Source organism: Eleginops maclovinus, chromosome 15 (assembly GCF_036324505.1).
Source record: "Eleginops maclovinus isolate JMC-PN-2008 ecotype Puerto Natales chromosome 15, JC_Emac_rtc_rv5, whole genome shotgun sequence".
NCBI lineage: Eukaryota > Metazoa > Chordata > Actinopteri > Perciformes > Eleginopidae > Eleginops > Eleginops maclovinus.
In genome coordinates, this window is record NC_086363.1 from 4,369,056 (window position 1) to 4,387,262 (window position 18,207).

At 37.8% G+C, this 18,207-nt stretch overlaps 3 protein-coding genes across 4 annotated transcripts; 2 read left to right on the plus strand and 1 right to left on the minus strand.

Annotated features, from left to right (window-relative positions):
* The first annotated feature begins 271 nt into the window (after positions 1-271).
* Positions 272-3,104, plus strand: knstrn (kinetochore localized astrin (SPAG5) binding protein). 2 transcript variants are annotated; one of them, XR_010167539.1, is made up of 10 exons: positions 272-373; positions 734-803; positions 904-1,024; positions 1,460-1,489; positions 1,578-1,677; positions 1,789-1,903; positions 1,985-2,046; positions 2,300-2,374; positions 2,468-2,646; positions 2,729-3,104. XR_010167539.1 is itself a non-coding variant. In XM_063902627.1 (10 exons), the coding sequence occupies exons 2-9, from the start codon at positions 782-784 to the stop codon at positions 2,594-2,596; spliced, it is 654 nt and encodes a 217-aa protein (XP_063758697.1). In that variant the 5' UTR covers positions 273-373; positions 734-781; the 3' UTR covers positions 2,597-2,634; positions 2,729-3,104. The 2 variants fall into 2 exon arrangements, 1 of the variants encoding a protein (XP_063758697.1); XM_063902627.1 differs by having other exon boundaries at positions 273-373; positions 2,468-2,634.
* On the minus strand, positions 2,042-13,132 carry LOC134877205 (adhesion G-protein coupled receptor G2-like). The gene is given in 20 exon segments (XM_063902626.1): positions 2,042-3,503; positions 3,873-3,920; positions 3,923-4,146; positions 4,294-4,387; positions 4,485-4,753; positions 5,674-5,795; positions 6,133-6,233; positions 7,281-7,317; positions 7,397-7,507; positions 7,597-7,728; positions 7,937-8,099; positions 8,792-8,945; positions 9,666-9,752; positions 9,964-9,990; positions 10,283-10,429; positions 10,544-10,594; positions 11,871-11,921; positions 12,592-12,714; positions 12,882-12,986; positions 13,066-13,132. Coding segments are annotated over 19 exon segments (2,148 nt in total). The 5' UTR covers positions 12,937-12,986; positions 13,066-13,132; the 3' UTR covers positions 2,042-3,351.
* A 2,140-nt stretch (positions 13,133-15,272) lies between these two features.
* On the plus strand, positions 15,273-18,061 carry mtif3 (mitochondrial translational initiation factor 3). Its single transcript, XM_063901484.1, has 4 exons — positions 15,273-15,374; positions 16,493-16,949; positions 17,225-17,376; positions 17,599-18,061. Exons 2-4 carry the CDS (start codon positions 16,496-16,498, stop codon positions 17,830-17,832), a joined length of 840 nt encoding a protein of 279 aa, XP_063757554.1. The 5' UTR covers positions 15,273-15,374; positions 16,493-16,495; the 3' UTR covers positions 17,833-18,061.
* Positions 18,062-18,207: the final 146 nt, after the last annotated feature.

The window sequence follows — 18,207 nt, forward strand, 5'->3', positions numbered from 1 at the left end:
AATTGCTAAGATACTCAATGGAGAGCCGGCTGGGAGCACGTAAGAGCCGGCTCTTCTAAGGGAGCCGATCCTAAAGAGTCGAATCTCTGAAAAGAGCCGGAATACGCATATCTCATGCGCAGTACACTTACGTCTGTTTTTTGTTATTCCGCTAATTATTTCTGTTTGTACTCTAAAGTTAACAAAAAATACTCACAGAGTTTATCTGAATAAAGATATACGAAACTTTTTACACAAAAAATAGTGAAAAAAGACCGTTTCTTTTTTTTACAGGAAATAGCGTCATCAGAACGGAAGAGCTCATAGAGGGCGGGACGTTTTCAAATTCTTGCTATTCTGACTGTTGACAAATGTATTTTTCATATCCATAAAGGTAGGCGTTGCTGTTGTGTTATTGCACCATTTGACAAATATTTGTATGATTTAGTCAATTAAATTCTTAACCAGCACATAAAGCTTTAGCTAACTACACTCTTGATTTGTTATTTCTTTTAAATCGTCCCCGAGTATCAGGAGAATAGCATCATACTCCATTAAAAATACCTACAGTTTTATGTTCCGCATGATAGCGAATATATAGGGCATGGTTACCTACATATATGTAATCTGCTATGGTAATCCAAGACTTACCTATTGAATTTCGAACACAATACTGAAATTGTAGTTAAACGGCTGGATCAGTGATTTCCAAGAATAACTGAATTATACTTAATCAGACTTTTTCTTCATACAGGCCTTTGTACTGCTCTGCATTGTATTTATTGGAAAGATATAAAGCACAATGTCTTCAAAGATCCCAAGAGGTAAGCAAAATAAGCTTTTTTGCATGTGTATTAATGAGTGTTTAAATATTGTTTTTGTATTTTATGTTAAACAGCTGATTAACAATCTTGTGTTTTCCAGGTGTCCATCCCCCTGCAGAAACAAAGACAGGTCAAAAATTAATTGAAACACCCACATCAAATACAAATTCTGGCCAAAAGTTAGATGGTATCCTTACGTCTCAAAAGGAAAATGTGACAAGGTAAGAAATTGCTGATGTTAAAATCTTCAAGCATAACAACTGTACATGTCAGGACTTAAAAGATGTTGGTAAACTCTGGGATAGACTTCTAACAAATCTGGCAACATGATGACACTCTACACAGATCTTTTGCCACCAGTTGTCAATTTGTCCGGGAGTTACAAATCAAATACTTTTAGCCTTAAACCTTGCTCCCGAAAGATAAAGGGGATGAACGGAAGAAATGGGAGTCAAACCTAGAATGAAGTACAAAGTATAAACATCGTCATTGTAAAGTGAGTGAGTGCTCCATCCTGAGAAAGCTTGACGCAGTAGTGTTCAATCATTTCCTTTCATCTCTTTGTCATTATTCAAAGCAAACCCATGCTCACCTGCCAGGCTCCACATCTCTGCTTAAAAACTATTGAATTTGTTGTTTTCACTTGTGTCTTCCAGGAAAAATGTTGCTCCCAAAACTCACAAAGGGTAAGCCATACATTATATATTATATCCTGAACATGCAGTGAGGGGCAACCTCCATTTTCTTTCAACTTTTGGTTGCGCCTGTCTGTAGGATGTCCACCAGGTATCGGCAACAGGCAGGGCTCAAGGAGCATAACGAGCATCTGATGGCTACCAATGAGGAGCTGCAGAAAAACCTCTCAGAGACACAGGTGCAGGAGGCAAATTTAAGTATTTTGGACTGTATATTTTTGTGGCAGGAGCATTTTCCTCTTCTGTTTTCCTTTCAAATGTACAGCATTTCTTTCTTTGTTATATTTCAGCAAAGAGTAGCGAAGTTGGAGTTGCAGTACAGTGAGATTGAAAAGGAGAATGCAGAAGTACAGAAAAACCTGAGGGACTGTCATGTCCTCCTCGTCGCAGCCAGTATAGACCCAGGTGAACATGTGCCCTCATTTTCAAATGTGTTTCGCTTGATTGGTGTTGAGCTTGACAGAAAATAACACAAGATCTCCTCAGTTGTAGGAGAAAGAGTTGGGGAAGCTGCACGACAAAATGAAGAGCAAAGAAAAGAAGTTATGGTATGTATATTTAATTTCAGTTTGAATATAGGTACAGTCGTTTATTTTTTGTCATACGTTTATCAGACATTCATCAAACTCACACAAAATACATGAACATATACACTAGTTATATTCCTCAAAAAACACAATTAAAGTGAACAAAAATGTTACCCTTTTTTAAAATAATTGAAACTGGCAGTAAACTATTATCCTACATAAAAGGGTTACAGAATTTTGGTTATCATCTACAGTGCCATTGTCTCCTTTTCAGAGTGTTTCCACAAACCTGCTGAATGAATTAAAGGTGTTCGGAGACACTGCATCCCAGCAACGTGCCCGGCTAGAGGTGAGTCAAACTCCTCTGTGATGAACATTGCTATTTGTCGTATTAGATTTAAGGAATAGCTTTTTAAATCTTCATCGTTTTACACGCTTACAGGAAATCCAAACAACAGTGACAGATCTCACCAAAGCACGGGAAGACATGATGCAGGAACGGGAGGTCTTTTCTCTGGAGGCGGCTGAAATTGAAAAGACTCTTAAGGAAGCGGACGCTTTCCTGTTATAAAAGTTGGATCATTTCCCCAACTTAAAGTGAAGAAAAAGGTGTATATTGATGTATGTTTTATTGTTGTTGTGACAGTTTGAATAAAGTATTACCTCTATGCATATAATAAACACATTTTCTTCTTTTTTTCAGAACGCTAACCCCGGGGAGAAATTGGATTTTGTAACAGTTGCTCCGTTTTAGAATAAAAGACAATAAAAACATTTAGATAAACACAAACTAAAGTAAAATCACCTTCCAGTATTTACAATTACCAGTAGCATTTAAGAGGATTTTCTTTTCCAGTATATCACCAACTAAAGATAATTGTATCTTAATGAGTTAAAGATCAGAAGCCTCCTAAACGTATAAAGATAAAGAAGAGTTGTTTTCACCTTATTTACAATAACCTAGTTGTAGTTCTTGGATAAACAAAAGATATGATTAGTATTAAATATATTTGTAAAACAATTAAAAAACCCACTGACTAACAATATGTAATAAAAAGTGCCTATTGCAGTTTCATAAATGCGTTTAGTCTCTTATTATGTTAACATGCTAATTTTCAGGTTGACATTTGTCTTCTGAGCCTCTACTGTTTCACGCTTTAATGTTAAAAGAGCTTCATTTTTCTCATGCCGCCTGTGCTGCATCACCTATTTTCACCCTCTACAGGCACACTAACCTACTGTTTATTAAGGGAAAACCCAAAAGGGCCACATTTAGCTCACAATCGTCATCCCTCTCAAGTTCCCGTTTCTCTTTCAGGGTTTTATTTATTCTTTCTCTGGTTTGTTGTTGTAGGGGTTTTCCCAGATGTCCAGGTTGCTTTTGAGAGTGCTGCTGCTGCTGGTTGAGTTTGAGCTCACGCCACCGGTTGTCTCTCCAGAGTGGCTGGTCCTATAATAGTAGATGAACAGGAAGAAGCCTGCCGGGTGGTAAACAAAAGGTTAAAAAAAGACAAGGTTAACCACTGAAATGTGATGTATTCTTTGTTCATTGCTACTTCACTCTTATTATCTGTCTAATGCAAAATTTGAACTATAACACTGTATATTGTGTTTGTGGCAGCAAGGTGTTTGGTTGCTCATGCATTGTGCAGCACATTGTGCTTCCTCTTGGAAAAAATCTGATAAACAAATAACATTAGCTTGCTTGTCAAATATTAAACCAGCATATTACTGTTCATTTAAGTTCCAAATTAACAGTTAACTTAGGATTCAATGATTCTTTTAAAAACATGTTTTTTTACAACAGAGCAATAAAGTAAATCAAGCGTAATAAAAGCCGTTAATACCTTGGAAAGAATTGAGGATGGTGAAAATGTAGTAGGCGGGGATCTGAGTACACCGTATGCAAAGAAGGCAAAACCCCAACTGATACCTAGCACGCAACACAGTCCCAGAATGACCCCAATACTTTGGCGATTCGATCCCGATTGATTTCCTTTTGCCTTGAGAAAAAAGAGCCAGACCATCATGACGATGAAGGTGATGAATGTGAAGAGGAAGACCAAGGCATAGTAGCCTATGTTGACGATGTAGTGCACGTCAGTGTGTGTTATCCAGCACCTTTGGTAATAAAAATAAGAAATGCAATCAGTTCCTTAGGTAGCATTGTGTGCCCTTATACAACAAATGCAATCACCATTAGTCTTGCATGGCCCCTGATCCTCTATTGTAAGATGCTGTACATTAAATGTAAATTCCCACACTCACATGGCCACGTTCTGATCAGGGTTATCAGTGTAGATGACTTGTTCACCATATTTTCCTAAGATCAACACGACAGTCACAACCACAGCCGGTAGTACTGGAAATGGAAAAAGAAAAGGACCAATCCAACCACTCAATTTCCCGTATTAAAGTCCATATTCAGATTACACCTTAAGATAAAATGTCGACCTCACCCCAGCTGATGATGGAGACTTTGAGTATGTAGTGACGGATCTCAACCTTGCCTCCGACGTGCAGCTGCAGGCAGAGGTGGAACGCCTGCACAGCGAACCAAGTGAACGTAGCCAACATGGAGTAGTGCATGAGAGCCGCCATGATCTTACACCCCACAGTGTTTCCAGCTTTGGCCACATAGTTGTTGACGAGGAAGGAGAAATTCAGCAGGAACATGGCAACAACCAGGCAGATGAGAATCCTCGTGGACATACTGCCCTTGGTTTTCCTGTAAAGAGTGACAAGCCTTTATGTTTTTGCTTTTTAGAATATATTTTAAACAAAGGATAAGTGGCAGAAACTAAACATCGACTGGTAACAGCTTCAGCTAGCTTTGATGAATGTCAGTAAATGTAATTCTTATAAGGTGTGAACTGTTGGTTGGAGAAAACAAAGACCTTTGAAGGAGTCACTGAGTGTGGGTAGCTGTGATGGCATCTCTTAAGAACTTATTACATTTTCAAAAACCAAACAATACATTTATTAAAAAATACCGCCCTCCAGTCTCTGCATTTGACCCATCCTAGTGTTAGGAGCAGTGGGCTGCCATTATGCACAGTGCCCAGGGAGCAGTGTAGGGTACGGTGCCTTGCTCAGGGACACCATGGTAGCACTTGGTGCTTTCGGGGTCTTGAACTGGTCACCTACCAGTTCCCAGGCCCTATGGACTTTGCCACCACCGCCCCCTGACCGTATCTGTGTTATGTAACCATTCATTGGTATTTTCCTTCTTATCCTGTCATTTTACTGTATTATTGTATATTGACAGTCGTGTTTGCTGATCTTTGAAGCCCCTCTGAGACAAAGGTGATTTGTGATATTGGGCTACATAAATACAGTTGAATTTGAATCTTCACACACAGAGAACCGACCTCCCAGATAAATGAAGCCTCCGTCTCAACAGTCTCATTTCCCCTACTGCGAAAAAACTTGTATGCAAATAACCTGAAAATGATATATCTCTACATATTAAGAGGTTTTTCATTCTGCAGCTAAGAAATGCACACATGGTGCTCAGTACAAGACTTCTTTTAGTCAAACACAATAATACATTAGTGAGTCATTTTACTATGACATACTATTCATACACATTCAGGCTTAATATTAGATTTATGATCTTTATTTTGAAAAATAATGCATTATAGTTACCTCATAAGACAGTGCATGAAGAGGACTATGGAGAGGAAGAACATGGAAAAGCCACAGCCGATCTGGGTGATCGTGGTGAGGGTGTTCAGGTGAGAACTAGATATGGTCACATTAGGAGGAGTCTGCAAAAAGAGCAGAAAATCATAATATAATATGTTGGATTGCAGCCAATAGTAGTGTGAGTGTTACATGGTGATGTCAATACGTTTCAGAAGTAAACAAAAGGCAGGGGGAAGAGTGTGTGAGAGAGAAACTTGGGATTTTTGACTTTGCAGACCTTTTACATGCACAAAGACCTACATAACACACTACAGGAAACAGCATAATAGTGACTCTTTAAATGAAACGACGTAAATCCAGAGTGCAGTCAAGACAATCATACAGAGGAATATCCAAATATGCCTGTTCCACTAGGAAGATCAAGATCAGTATGTTATGAAAATATAACCAAAGACTTACCAACAATAAAGCAAAGAATGTCAAATGAGTACACAGGCATTCGGTGTTGTTCCCCTTTACAACTGTCTTACATCCTTCATCGGTCCAGTTTGGTCGGCTTCCTTAAAGATAGAAACAGATGAGCAATCAGTGAAGAGGTGATGCTGCTTGAACATTAAATTAGATATCAAACCCAGATGCAATGTGAGTTGTCTTTATTCTTTAATGTGTGTCATGTGACAAAGTATAAAACAGATGCTTTTGTATATTGTTTACAGAATAATTACCAGTAAAATGTATGCGGTGGCCCTCTGATATACATCAAAGTTTCCCAGTATGCCTATTCAAAGTCTATCTTGCTGTTGGAGTTTATACATCTTTTCCATAGATAGAATCGGAGGATGAAGCCCTCTTTATTAGTCACATACATGCACACAGCAGAGCACACACAGTGAAATTGGTCCTCTGCATTTAACCCATCCTAGTACTAGGAGCAGTGGGCAGCTATTGTGCAGCGCCCGGGGAGCAATGGGGAGGGGGGGATTGGAGGTGTCCGGTGCCTTGCTCAAGGGCACCACAGCAGGGCCTAGAAGGTGAACTGGGACCTCTCCAAGTAGCAGTCCACTTTCCATATTTCATGTCTGTTTGGGGACCGGCGACCCTACGATTCACAGTCCAAGCCCCTACTGACTGAGCCACTGCTGGACATAGCCATCATTGGACTTGTTATAGTAGAAAAGACAGATGTTATTAATAAAATTAACGTTACATAAGTTCATTATTGTGTCCCAGTGTTGTCAGGCCAGCATGGCCAATTGGAATCGAGCCATCATTATTTGTATAATCTGCATGTGATTTTCCTACTGTGACATGTGACAACGTCTTGTGAAAAAAGGCCTTTTACATAGACGACCATTTGATTTGTAGTTATTTGATGTTCTATTTGAATCTACACTTCAATTATGGGCAAAGTAGCAGCAGTTACTTTCTGAACCCACGGCCCACAACATTCCTACTAGGAGAAATGTTCATAATTACAAAAACAATAACACTTGAGCCACGTTATTGCATAGTAAAGGAGAGCGTGCACCATCACTCACAGGTTTTATATTGCATTTACTTCAAGCAATATCTTACATCAACAAGTAAATCAAGTAAAATGACAATACCTTCACCATTCCAAGATCGACAAGTGGGATATCCTTCCTGTAAGAAAAACAGCATGACTAAATCGATGGTTGACGACCTCAAGTTTATGTTCAATGAGGCATTCTTTTTTACTCACGTAGGTAAGGTTCTGAAACCTGATGCGAATTGGGCTTGTGAGATTGGTGATATTGGTTCCCATGTCAACTCCTAGGACTTCATTGCCGTAAACAGTGCTGTTGAGCTCATCCTGAAATGAAAAATAAAGCAAAAATGATCAAATGTATCCGGTGCACTTACTGTATCATTGAGTCAATCAATTGAGATATTTGTTCTTACCGAAGCCAGATTGTTGAATCGGAAAAAAGCTACAAATGGTGCCTTTTGGAAAGGAGCAGCCATTTCAAACGCTTCCTTTGGCAATGACAAAGATCTGGAAAATGTGACCAAAGCATCTAGTTCTTGTAATACCTGGCATGGAAAAACAAAGAACAATTGTGTTTTCAAAAACGTGCAAAGTCGAGGGAAACTTATTAAACTAAACAACATATTTCATCACTCTCAATTAAGCAGGTGGCTGAGAGAATCATAAACATGCCGAAACGCGGCCTAGGGTTTTCCTGAAGTTTGTACTGTGATTAGGAACAGTAACATGGTAAAATAAAAGTGATGCTCCCACATTCATGCGGTCATTTGGGGAATTATAAGCGATGCCGACGTCATCTCTGTCCTCGGGCTCCGGTTGCTTTATGATGATTCCCGAAATGTCTTCTGTCACAGATACTTCAACAGAATACTCGTCGAGGGAGGTGGTGTACTTGGCCACTTGGTTCATGAAATCTCTGTTGTCAGATGGAAGAAAATCAAATATATTTAAAATACAGAGTTTCACATGCAGTTAATAGTAATAATACATAAAGTATAATGAGTCAAAACCTGGATATACATTATTTTAGACATATTTAACCTTTTTCTCATCATTTCATCAATGATAATATATATTATCGACACATCGCAACTGAAAAAAGAATCCCTATAATTTATTATGGGGTATATCATTTAATTTTATGAGGTGTTTTTTCAAACTTACTGGCATTAGAAGGGTAAATGTTCTCAAAGTGAGTGAATCTTTGGTAATTTTCTCAGAACTAATGTTGGTTAAAAGATGTTCTCAATTTTTTCTTCATATTTTGACACATTACTGTCCTGGGAGTATGCTTATATCGCACACAAACAGAAATGTAGGCTGGTTTTACAAGGAATACCGTGCTGCAATTATTTCTGGAAGCTGTGACTTCCGGTAAGCACCATGAGTTACAGTTTTTGCATTCTATTTGTGTATAAACAAACCAGATGTTAATGAGTTAGCGTTAAATGAGCACATTTTGAATCTCCGGACCGAACAAAGCTGGCTGTTTCCTCTTGCTTCCAAAGAGCCAATCTCTGTGCTGAAACTTTACAGTAGTTGTTAATGTTTTCTTTTTATCCCACTATCAAACAATTCATTTAATGACTGAATGCTACATTGTCTTACACAGCCTTGGCAGCCTCGAATATTCCATCTGGTTCAATTACAGTGTTGTTCCATTTCGTCTGTCTCTCAGGTTTTTTCACTGGATAATCACAATTGATGCAATTACTGGTTGAGTGTGTGAGGTTGATCATGTATCTGTTCCTGACTTTTTCATCTGAAAAGAAAGGAGTTTCATTTCAAGTATCTGTAGAGACAAATATACTGCAGTGGGTACCAGTTTGTGCCGCTTTAAGCCAGTTTTAACTGCATGATGAGCATAATACTGTGCAAGAGACAGAAATCAAAGGAGATATTACACATTCATACATCCTATCATACGTGATGTAAGTACATTTACTCAAGTACTGTACAAATACTAATACTTTACTTGAGTATTTCAATGTAAAGTACTGACGTTCTTCTACCACACTACAATTCACAAGTATTACGTGTACTTTTTATACTTTTTTTGGTTTCTTTGCAGAATTTGGATTAACGACGTGACGTCTAATCAACTCTTAAATCAGACTTAAGTTCCACCTGGAGTAAATTCAGCAGCTACCCTGCAGTATACAGTCATTAAAACTAGCTGCACCTTTACCAGCTCTGAGAACACTTTAATGATCAATCATTATAAAACATATCAGAGATAAATGAGACAATCTGCGTAATGAGCACGTTCACTTTTGGCACTTTACCTATATTTTGATGTTAATAGTTTTTTACCTTTACTTGAGTAACATTTGCTATGCAGGAATTTTTCCTTGTAACAGAGTATAACTACACTATGGTACGTTTCATTTACTCAAGTACATCATCTGAGTACTTCTTCTTTTACTTAAGTCCAAGAGTGTTTCTCCCACCTCTGTTCGTTGCATATCTGAAGGGAACTTACCGGTAATTATTTGGCCGCAGACCACTTCATTATATTTGGATTTTTTACATATGTCATTTGTCTGCAAACATCTAACCTGGCAAGGTCCTGTTAAGGAAAACAGTGAAGAAGGAAGTGGCTCAGAATTAAAGACAGATATCACTTTAGAAAGTGCACATGTGAAATGATTTAACCACGTCTGTAAAAGTAAGTTGAAGTCAGGAAATCTGTGAACTTAGAGTATCAGGTGGGTTGTTAAAGAAATGGATTAAAAGTGATGTTATTTAAGTACATGTTTATAAGTTAAGAATCATTTTACCTTTGCCAGTGTGATTGTAGACGCATTCTGGATGGAGTAAAATGAACAGTAACACATTGACTTTAAAATTAGCGTCTTCTTTAAGTGTTGCATTAGGTTTTTAAGGGCCAAAGACACACACACACACACACACACACACACACACACACACACACACACACACACACACACACACACACACACACACACACACACACACACACACACACACACACACACACAGATACACACACACACACACACACACACACACACACACACACACACACACACACACACACACACACACACACAGATTAATGTAGTTATGTAATATCACCTCTCGTAATTTGAATTGTAGTGTTGCACTGCCTCTGCCCTGTTAAGACATACAGATGGTATTTCCTGTTGGTATGCCATTTTAAGATTTGCAGTAGAACAGAACCTTCATGTTTAACCATTCGGGGACATTTCTCCCCAAAATCTTCTGTGGAATAACAACAGACAAACAGTTATGGGATGCAAACTGCAAAAAAAATGCAGACTCACCAAAATGCAAAACAAAAATGCAGTATGTGTGTGACGAGTTGTTTTTACTCACTTGTTGTAGTGATGCTTTCAGAAATGTTCAGAAATAAAATGCTATGGTCTTCTGTTGAGCGGTAGAGACAACAAAATGCAAGTCTATTTAATTATCAGATTCAAACAAATGCTGTACAAAAACATTACAAGAAGACGAAGACGAAGAAGACGAAGACGAAGAAGAAGAAGAAGAAGAAGAAGAAGAAGAAGAAGAAGAAGAAGAAGAAGAAGAAGAAGAAGAAGAAGAAGAAGAAGAAGAAGAAGAAGAAGAAGAAGAAGAAGAAGAAGAAGAAGAAGAAGAAGAATTTAGAGATGGAAAGTAACTAAGTACATTTACTTAAGGTTAATGGTGTACTTTTACTCCACTACATTTATGTAATACCTTTAGTTACTTTACAGATTTGGATTAACGATGTGAAATAAAATCAACTCTTAAATCAGACTAGAGTCAATTCAGCTGCTACCCTGCAGTATAGAGTCAATTGCTGCACGCTGTTGGGGCGGTGGTGGCAAAGTCCATAGGGGAACTGGAAGGTCACCAGTTCAAGTCCCCGAAAGACCTAGTGCCACCGTGGTGTCCCTGAGCAAGACACTGGTTACCTACACTGCTCCCCGGGCGCCGTACATAATGGCAGCCCACTGCTCCTAACACTAGGATGGGTCAAATGCAGAGACCGCATTTCGTTGTCCTAGTACTTGTACTCTGTGCAATGACAATACAGTTGAATCTTCATCTTCATCTTCACCTTTACCAGCTCTGAGAACACTTTAAAGATCAACAATTATAAAACACATCAGAGATATGATTCTGAGATGGAGCAATCAAACAATGACTACTTTTACTTTAGGTACCTAAAGTATATTTTGATGCCAATACTTTCGAACTTTCACTTGAGTAACATTTTGAATGCATGAGTATTGCTACACTCTGGTACTTCTACAAAAGCATCACAAATTAAATATTTGGTATTGACAACCGCACTTCATACAATCCAAACTCCCCCTACACTTTCACAACAGATTAACTCCTTAGTGTCGATATTCAAAGGCACTATACATAATGAAAAATATTTTTGATTTATATTAAAACTATAACAAAGCAACACGTTTCAAAATGATATTTAAGTACATTACAAACATTACATTGTCTTCATTCATCAGATGGACCCTACCTCAAATACCAACAAAAATGTTATTGTTCCCCATTATTTTATCAGTGTAAAAACTCCTAAATAAAGCATTGAAAAAGCTGTTCATGTGCACCCTTCCTTCCACACAAACATGTACTGTTTATTACAGTTTTAGACAAAAATGCAGTATGTGTGTGACGAGTTGTTTTTACTCACTTGTTGTAGTGTTGCTTTCAGAAATGTTCCGAAATACAGGGCAATGGTCTTCTGTTGAGCGGTAGAGACAACAAAATGCAAGATAGAAGATAGAATCGGAGGATGAAACCCTCTTTATTTGTCACATACATGCACACAGCAGAGCACACACAGTGAAATTGGTCCTCTGCATTTAACCCATCCTAGTACTAGGAGCAGGTGAAGGTGAAGTCTATTTAATTATCAGATTCAAACAAATGCTCTACAAAAACATTACATTTCAAATCAAACATTGATTTAGTCATAAACAAAATGTAAAACGATAACGTTTGAATCTCCATGAGCAAATTGCAATAGAATTCCAAATGTAGATGTCTTATTAACGATGGTCATTTTCTTGTTGTATTGTCATGTGTTTTCTGTTGTTGTTTTTTTGTGTTCGGCTGAAATTCAAACTCCCCATAGTAGGACGATATTTTAGTTCAACAGAGCAATAAACATGCATCATTTGAACAAAATGTACAGCCAATGTATAAAATACATAAGTTGTACCAAGACTTATGTATTTCCTAAATTACTTTTATCTAAATGATGTTTATTTTAATGCTGAATTGTCATGTGTTTTCTGAAATAAAAATGAACGCTTTATTATTTACAGTAGTTCATAGCCACACAAGTGATCTGACCTTAGGATTTCCTAATAAATACATTCATTACAATGTTTATTATAGTTTGGACTCACCATTCAAATTGGATTTTCCTTTGGTGAAACCATTGAAGCTGTCACCAACAACAAAATACGTCTTTGATTCTCTTTCTGTGTTCTTCTCAAAGCAATTTTGTAACTTTTTTTTGCAGCCCATGGCTAAATGAAATCAGGATAACACGTTAACAAAATACATGTTCAATTAATAGTTTTACACATCATAATAATTATAACAGATCAGAGGATTTATCTCCTATTTTCATGCCTACAAGAGAATATTTTTAATTTGATATATACTCGACGTTAGTGTTTGGATGTCAACTTACAAACTGGATGAATCCACAGAAGGCCCACGAGTAAAAAACAACTCTTCCAGCTCATGATCTTTCGATGGTATTAAGTCTCGATCAAGGTGTGTGATCCATTCACTGCTGCAGAGGACTTATAACAAGTATTATTCCAAATAAAAGCACCTTTTCTCCAACAACACAAATCTGCTTTAACTCTTACCTCTGTCTGGTTGAAGTCAGGTCAAAGCAGCATGATTTACCAAAGGCAACTGAACCTGATGGCAACACGAATATGTTGCATGACTGACTTTACATAGCTGCCTGCTGCGGGCCCAATGATTTTGTTTTGCAAATTCACATTTCCTAAAAATTCCATCGGGCAACAGTAAGCAAAATATCTTACTGTTTAGATAAACATCTAGGTACTATGTAAATTAATTCAAATAATGAATAGTGGTTTTCATGTACAGTAGCGTGTGTGACAAGCACTAGTATGTGAAATATGGAAATACCTTGTGCAAAAACATCTTGTGGAATATCTGAACATCATTCTGGCAAGAGTGCAACGGACCAGCGTCAGAGCCCATTGGTCCACAGCACTGTCACCTAGCAACCTGGAAAGCTGCAGTTAACTTATATAGCGAAGGTGATGGCAATGGTCATTTATTTGTCAGAAATAAAGGATTTTCAGGTATTCATCTTAAAAAATCTTTATGAATACTGACACATTTCTTTTTCTTATAGTTTATCTGTCTGTTATATGTTTTCTTAAGTGTCAGGGACAGCTGCAAGGAAGAAAAGGACCCTTATTTATACAATACAATATACAATATTCAACACTGTACACATGAAAGTGTCTTTTTTTCAAGTGCGAATTAGCCTACAGGTTTCAAATGTCCCTGTCCAAACTAAGTGGATCTGGCTTTTAATCATATGATTGTGTGGCGACGGGTGCTTCTTTAAAGATGTGTCTACGCTGTGTTGCTTTAAACGTGTGTCACATTGGATACCTTGCCTGCAAACCAACCCTATAAGGGAACAAATAAATTAACCAGAGGTGAGAGAAATACTCAGATCTTGTACTTGAGTAAAAGTAGAAGTACTAGAGTGTATAAATACTCTGTTACAGGTAAAAGTCATGCCTTCAAAATATTACTAAAGTAAAAGTATTAGCATCAAAGTATACTTAAAGTACCAAAAGTAAAAGTTGTCATTATTCAGATTAAATAAATTGACAGACTCATACATGGAGACACGGACAGGAAGACCAGGACTCGGATCAGGTTCCAATCTGTGTCCGAGTCCATGTCCGAGTCCCCGTGTCTTAGTCTCCATGTCTGAGTCTTTTTATTTATTTCTTAAATGGAGAAAAGTTTCTAAATTTGCTAATCATCCCAAAATGTTCTCTTTTGGTCTCCACTCATAGAAGTATAAAACAGTGCTCCCTCTATAAAAGCCCTGCTGGTTAATAAACAAATGACACTTGAGAGTAATTTAGAGGAACAAACAAGTAAACTAAACGCAGATACAGCGACAGGAAGCAGAGGGTCAGCTGCTGCTGGTTTCCAGCCTCAACAAGACACTTTATTGGACGCTTTGAAGTGAACAGATCAGATTCAGATTGGTTCTGCAGGGTTAATGCTGTGCCTTTTGGTTCTGGTCCTGTCTCTAGTGTACATGAGGTTTAAACATGAATAAGCAATATTAAAAGGTGGCTTTTTTTTTACTTGACCATGTCTAACAGATTGAGGTACTTGCACACAAAACATAAAAGTGTAAAATTACAACTGGAGTCTATTCTTCAATTTCTATAGTTATATGTTGTTTTGAATTGTCATATATTTATAACTTGTTTTTATTTTTCCATTTCTGCTATTTATTTTATTTTATTTTGATTCAGATTTATTGTTTTATATTAATGTTTAAATGTTTCTTATTTCTTACTTTTATTGTTCATATTTTACATACTTAATTCTAATTCGTTGATGATTTTATTGTAGTGTATTTATTTAATATTTCTTATTTCTAACATTTATTGTTTAGTATATACTCTAATATAATGTCTATGTTTTTACATGCTTCTTTTTGCTTTTAATTTCTCTGTCTTTATATATATTTTTCCAGTCTTTAAATTGAACTTGTTAGATTTATTCAATGCAGGTTTTTATTTTTTTAAGTATGCTTTATCTGAACATTTGTGTAGAAAACCACTGCCTGAGTTTGATCCATTTATATCGTTGTGATTAGTGTTTGAGAAAAATTTAAACCAATAACTATTTCTGATCATTTCCTGATATTTAACATATATTTGTTATGACATTTACGGACATTTTACATTTATTTTCTGATAATTTTCATAATTTTTGGAAACTTTTACCTACCTACTTCAGTCCAGTAGGTGGCGGTAATGCGCCACATCGTTGCTTGGTAACCGCCATGAACCTGAAAGAAGAAGAAGGGAAAGATGGCGGAAGTATACACAACAGTCACCCTGCCGCAGAAAGCATGAATACACGACATTGATTTTCAGTGAGTAAACAGCAAAATGACAGAACGTACATTTATTAATTTGGGGTATTTAATTACAGGCGAGATTTGCGCTTATCTTTATTCAACCAAGGGTGCCTGCAGTAGTGTTTTTAACCGCTTGTGTATAATTGGAGAACAAGGTAATATCCTTCAATGACACACTTAACACCAACAGTGTGTTAATTGAAATGACATGTTCCTATAATGTTTTGTCTAGACTAAATTCAGCCGATATTACCGTTAAAAACTCCCTGTGTCAACTACAGCCTCCCATGTTAACTCTTACAAGTTAACGTTGACATTTTAATTCCACAGCAGTATGCATTTACTGCAAGGCATTTGGTCAATAATTAAGGATTGCTGACTTACTAATGAACTTCAAACTGAATATCAGCTTTTACAATCTGCTTGGAGTAGGCTAGCTATACTGTGTTTTACCTGGAGACGCTTGACAGAATAACAGGCGAACCAACTTCTTTGACAGACAAATAAGAATAGAACTTTTTAAAATAAGTCTTGAAGAAAAATGTGGTGTATGCCGAATACCACTATGGACCCTGACGGTTTGAGAAATGGCTCAATTGTGGTGTGTGTGGTGTGTTCAGTGACGGATAAGAAAGGCAAACGTTAATGTGGTTTTTTTTTAAATGGGGGCTGGCATAAGTGTTTTGCTAAACTGTACGTTGATTTTCACAACTTTATGCACTTACTGTGGATATGCATTGTGATACTATTCATGATGCAGAGAATAAATTGAACACTACTGCCATTTAGTATTTCATGATTAACCCTATTTCCCTCCTGGATAAAGTTTGTATTGAAGTCAATTATTGAGTATACATAACATAAGTGGACAGAGGCAAGAAAAAAACACAAGATAAGCAAGAGGATAAATGGCATTTTCTGTTTGTGTCAAGCCCAGTATATCAGATATTAACAAATTAAACGCTTACACAGAGCGGTAAGAAAAAATCAACTATGCTTATTGCCTTATGTACTTTAAACGGCATTCATTTTGTTGGTCTGGAAGTCGTTCGCAGGAAAATCTGAACATTTTTTTCTCAATTATGAATGAAATGTAACATACATATAATAATACCCTCTCTTTTTTTATCCAGAAAATGTCTGCAGGTTGTGTGAGGTGGATGCTGATCCGCACAGTGAGAGCTGTATGTGTTGGCAGCCATGGCTACTGGACACCAGCATCAAGATTCACCATATGCAGTGAGAGATTTAACCCGATTGCTTCCTCCTGGCGAGGGTCTCCATTCTCCTCTGCTGTAGACGACACAGAAAAACCTCCCACACCAAAGAAAAAGAAGCCTGGTCCTAGAGCTCACGGCACAATCGGCTCGGTCGGCCATGACATCCCGCACCGTGAGGTACAGCTGATAAGTGAGACAGGCGAGAACATGGGCACCATGCACCGTGGGAATGTGATCAGACTCATGGACAAGAACGGTCTCAAACTAGTGCTGCTCAGTGAGCACCAGGATCCTCCCGTGTACAAGCTGATGAGCGGCAAACAGATCCACGAAGAGAAGCTGAAACAACGGGAGAAGCAGAAGGCAAAAGGTATGTGGTGTCCTGGAATAGACCCAAATTAGACATTTAAATAAAACTGGGATTTCCAATCTGGGGATGAGGAAACTATCCAAAGGGCTGACACAATTTGGCTAACAGGTTAGAAAGAAATTAACATATTTCTGCTGCAGTAAACTATACTTCTCACATTTTGAAATACAGTCCTTTTTTGTCCTACAGCCAGAGCTGAACCATAGTTATACCTGATCCTTTTTATCACGTCAAACAAATCATGTACAACATCACTGACTGTTTTGTCTCCTCAGCCCCCGCGCAGGTGAAAGAGATCAGCTTCTTATCTTGCATCTCCTCTCACGACCTCTCCACAAAGATGAAACGGGTGGAGAGCTGGCTGGAGAAGAAGAACCACGTTAGAATAACTATGAAATCAGGACGGGGTGGACCTTCAGACAACATGGTGAGGAAAACACACTTTGTATTTGAGAATTGCAACAAACATATTCAGCAAATATCAGCTTTCATCTTTACCTTTCATGCCTGTTTAGCTCAAAACTCTCAACCCTTTTCTCTCTCCTCACTTTGGTGCTTTTTTCCCCCAAACAGCACTTTTAAATGTCCCTTAATGGTTTAGAGGAAAATTGTAACCATTATCATTTACACATTGTTCTGTTTTCCAAAGGACATAACTCTGGAGCAGATAGTGGAACGAATGGAGATGACGGTGGGATTTGTTTCGAAGCCAGCACTCATACAAGACGGTCAAGCAGCCATGTGCATCCTGCGCCCGCCTTCAGCAAAGGACCTGTTAAAAAAAGACAAGAATAAGACTGCAGCAGCGGCCGAGCAGTCCACCAAGAGCGAAGCATCTGCTGTTAGCGACACGGACACGACAGAAGGGTCTACACAGCAGTGATGTGAAGGAAATAAAAACATTGTCATGAAAACCAAAAGCCTCAGCTCACAGTTTGGAGTGAATTGCTTCAGTGCTTGTGTTGGGTAGGGTTTTACAAAGTGTGATATAATGATGCTACCATGCAAATCTCCACCGGACAGAAATGTTGTGCATGTAAAGTTCTTTAATGAACGGTGCCCCGTGTTCATGCATAATATCTGCACTTCAAAATATGACATTGTTTTAATGACCTAAAGACTACCTTTATTTGTTAACCATTTACAGGCACATTCTGAAAAACACGTCCTTCGGGTTTCCCACATTTCCTGTCCTTTTCCCATTAATGAAAAGTGAATGAAGTGAAATGTATGGGGTGATATACTTCCGTAACTCCGT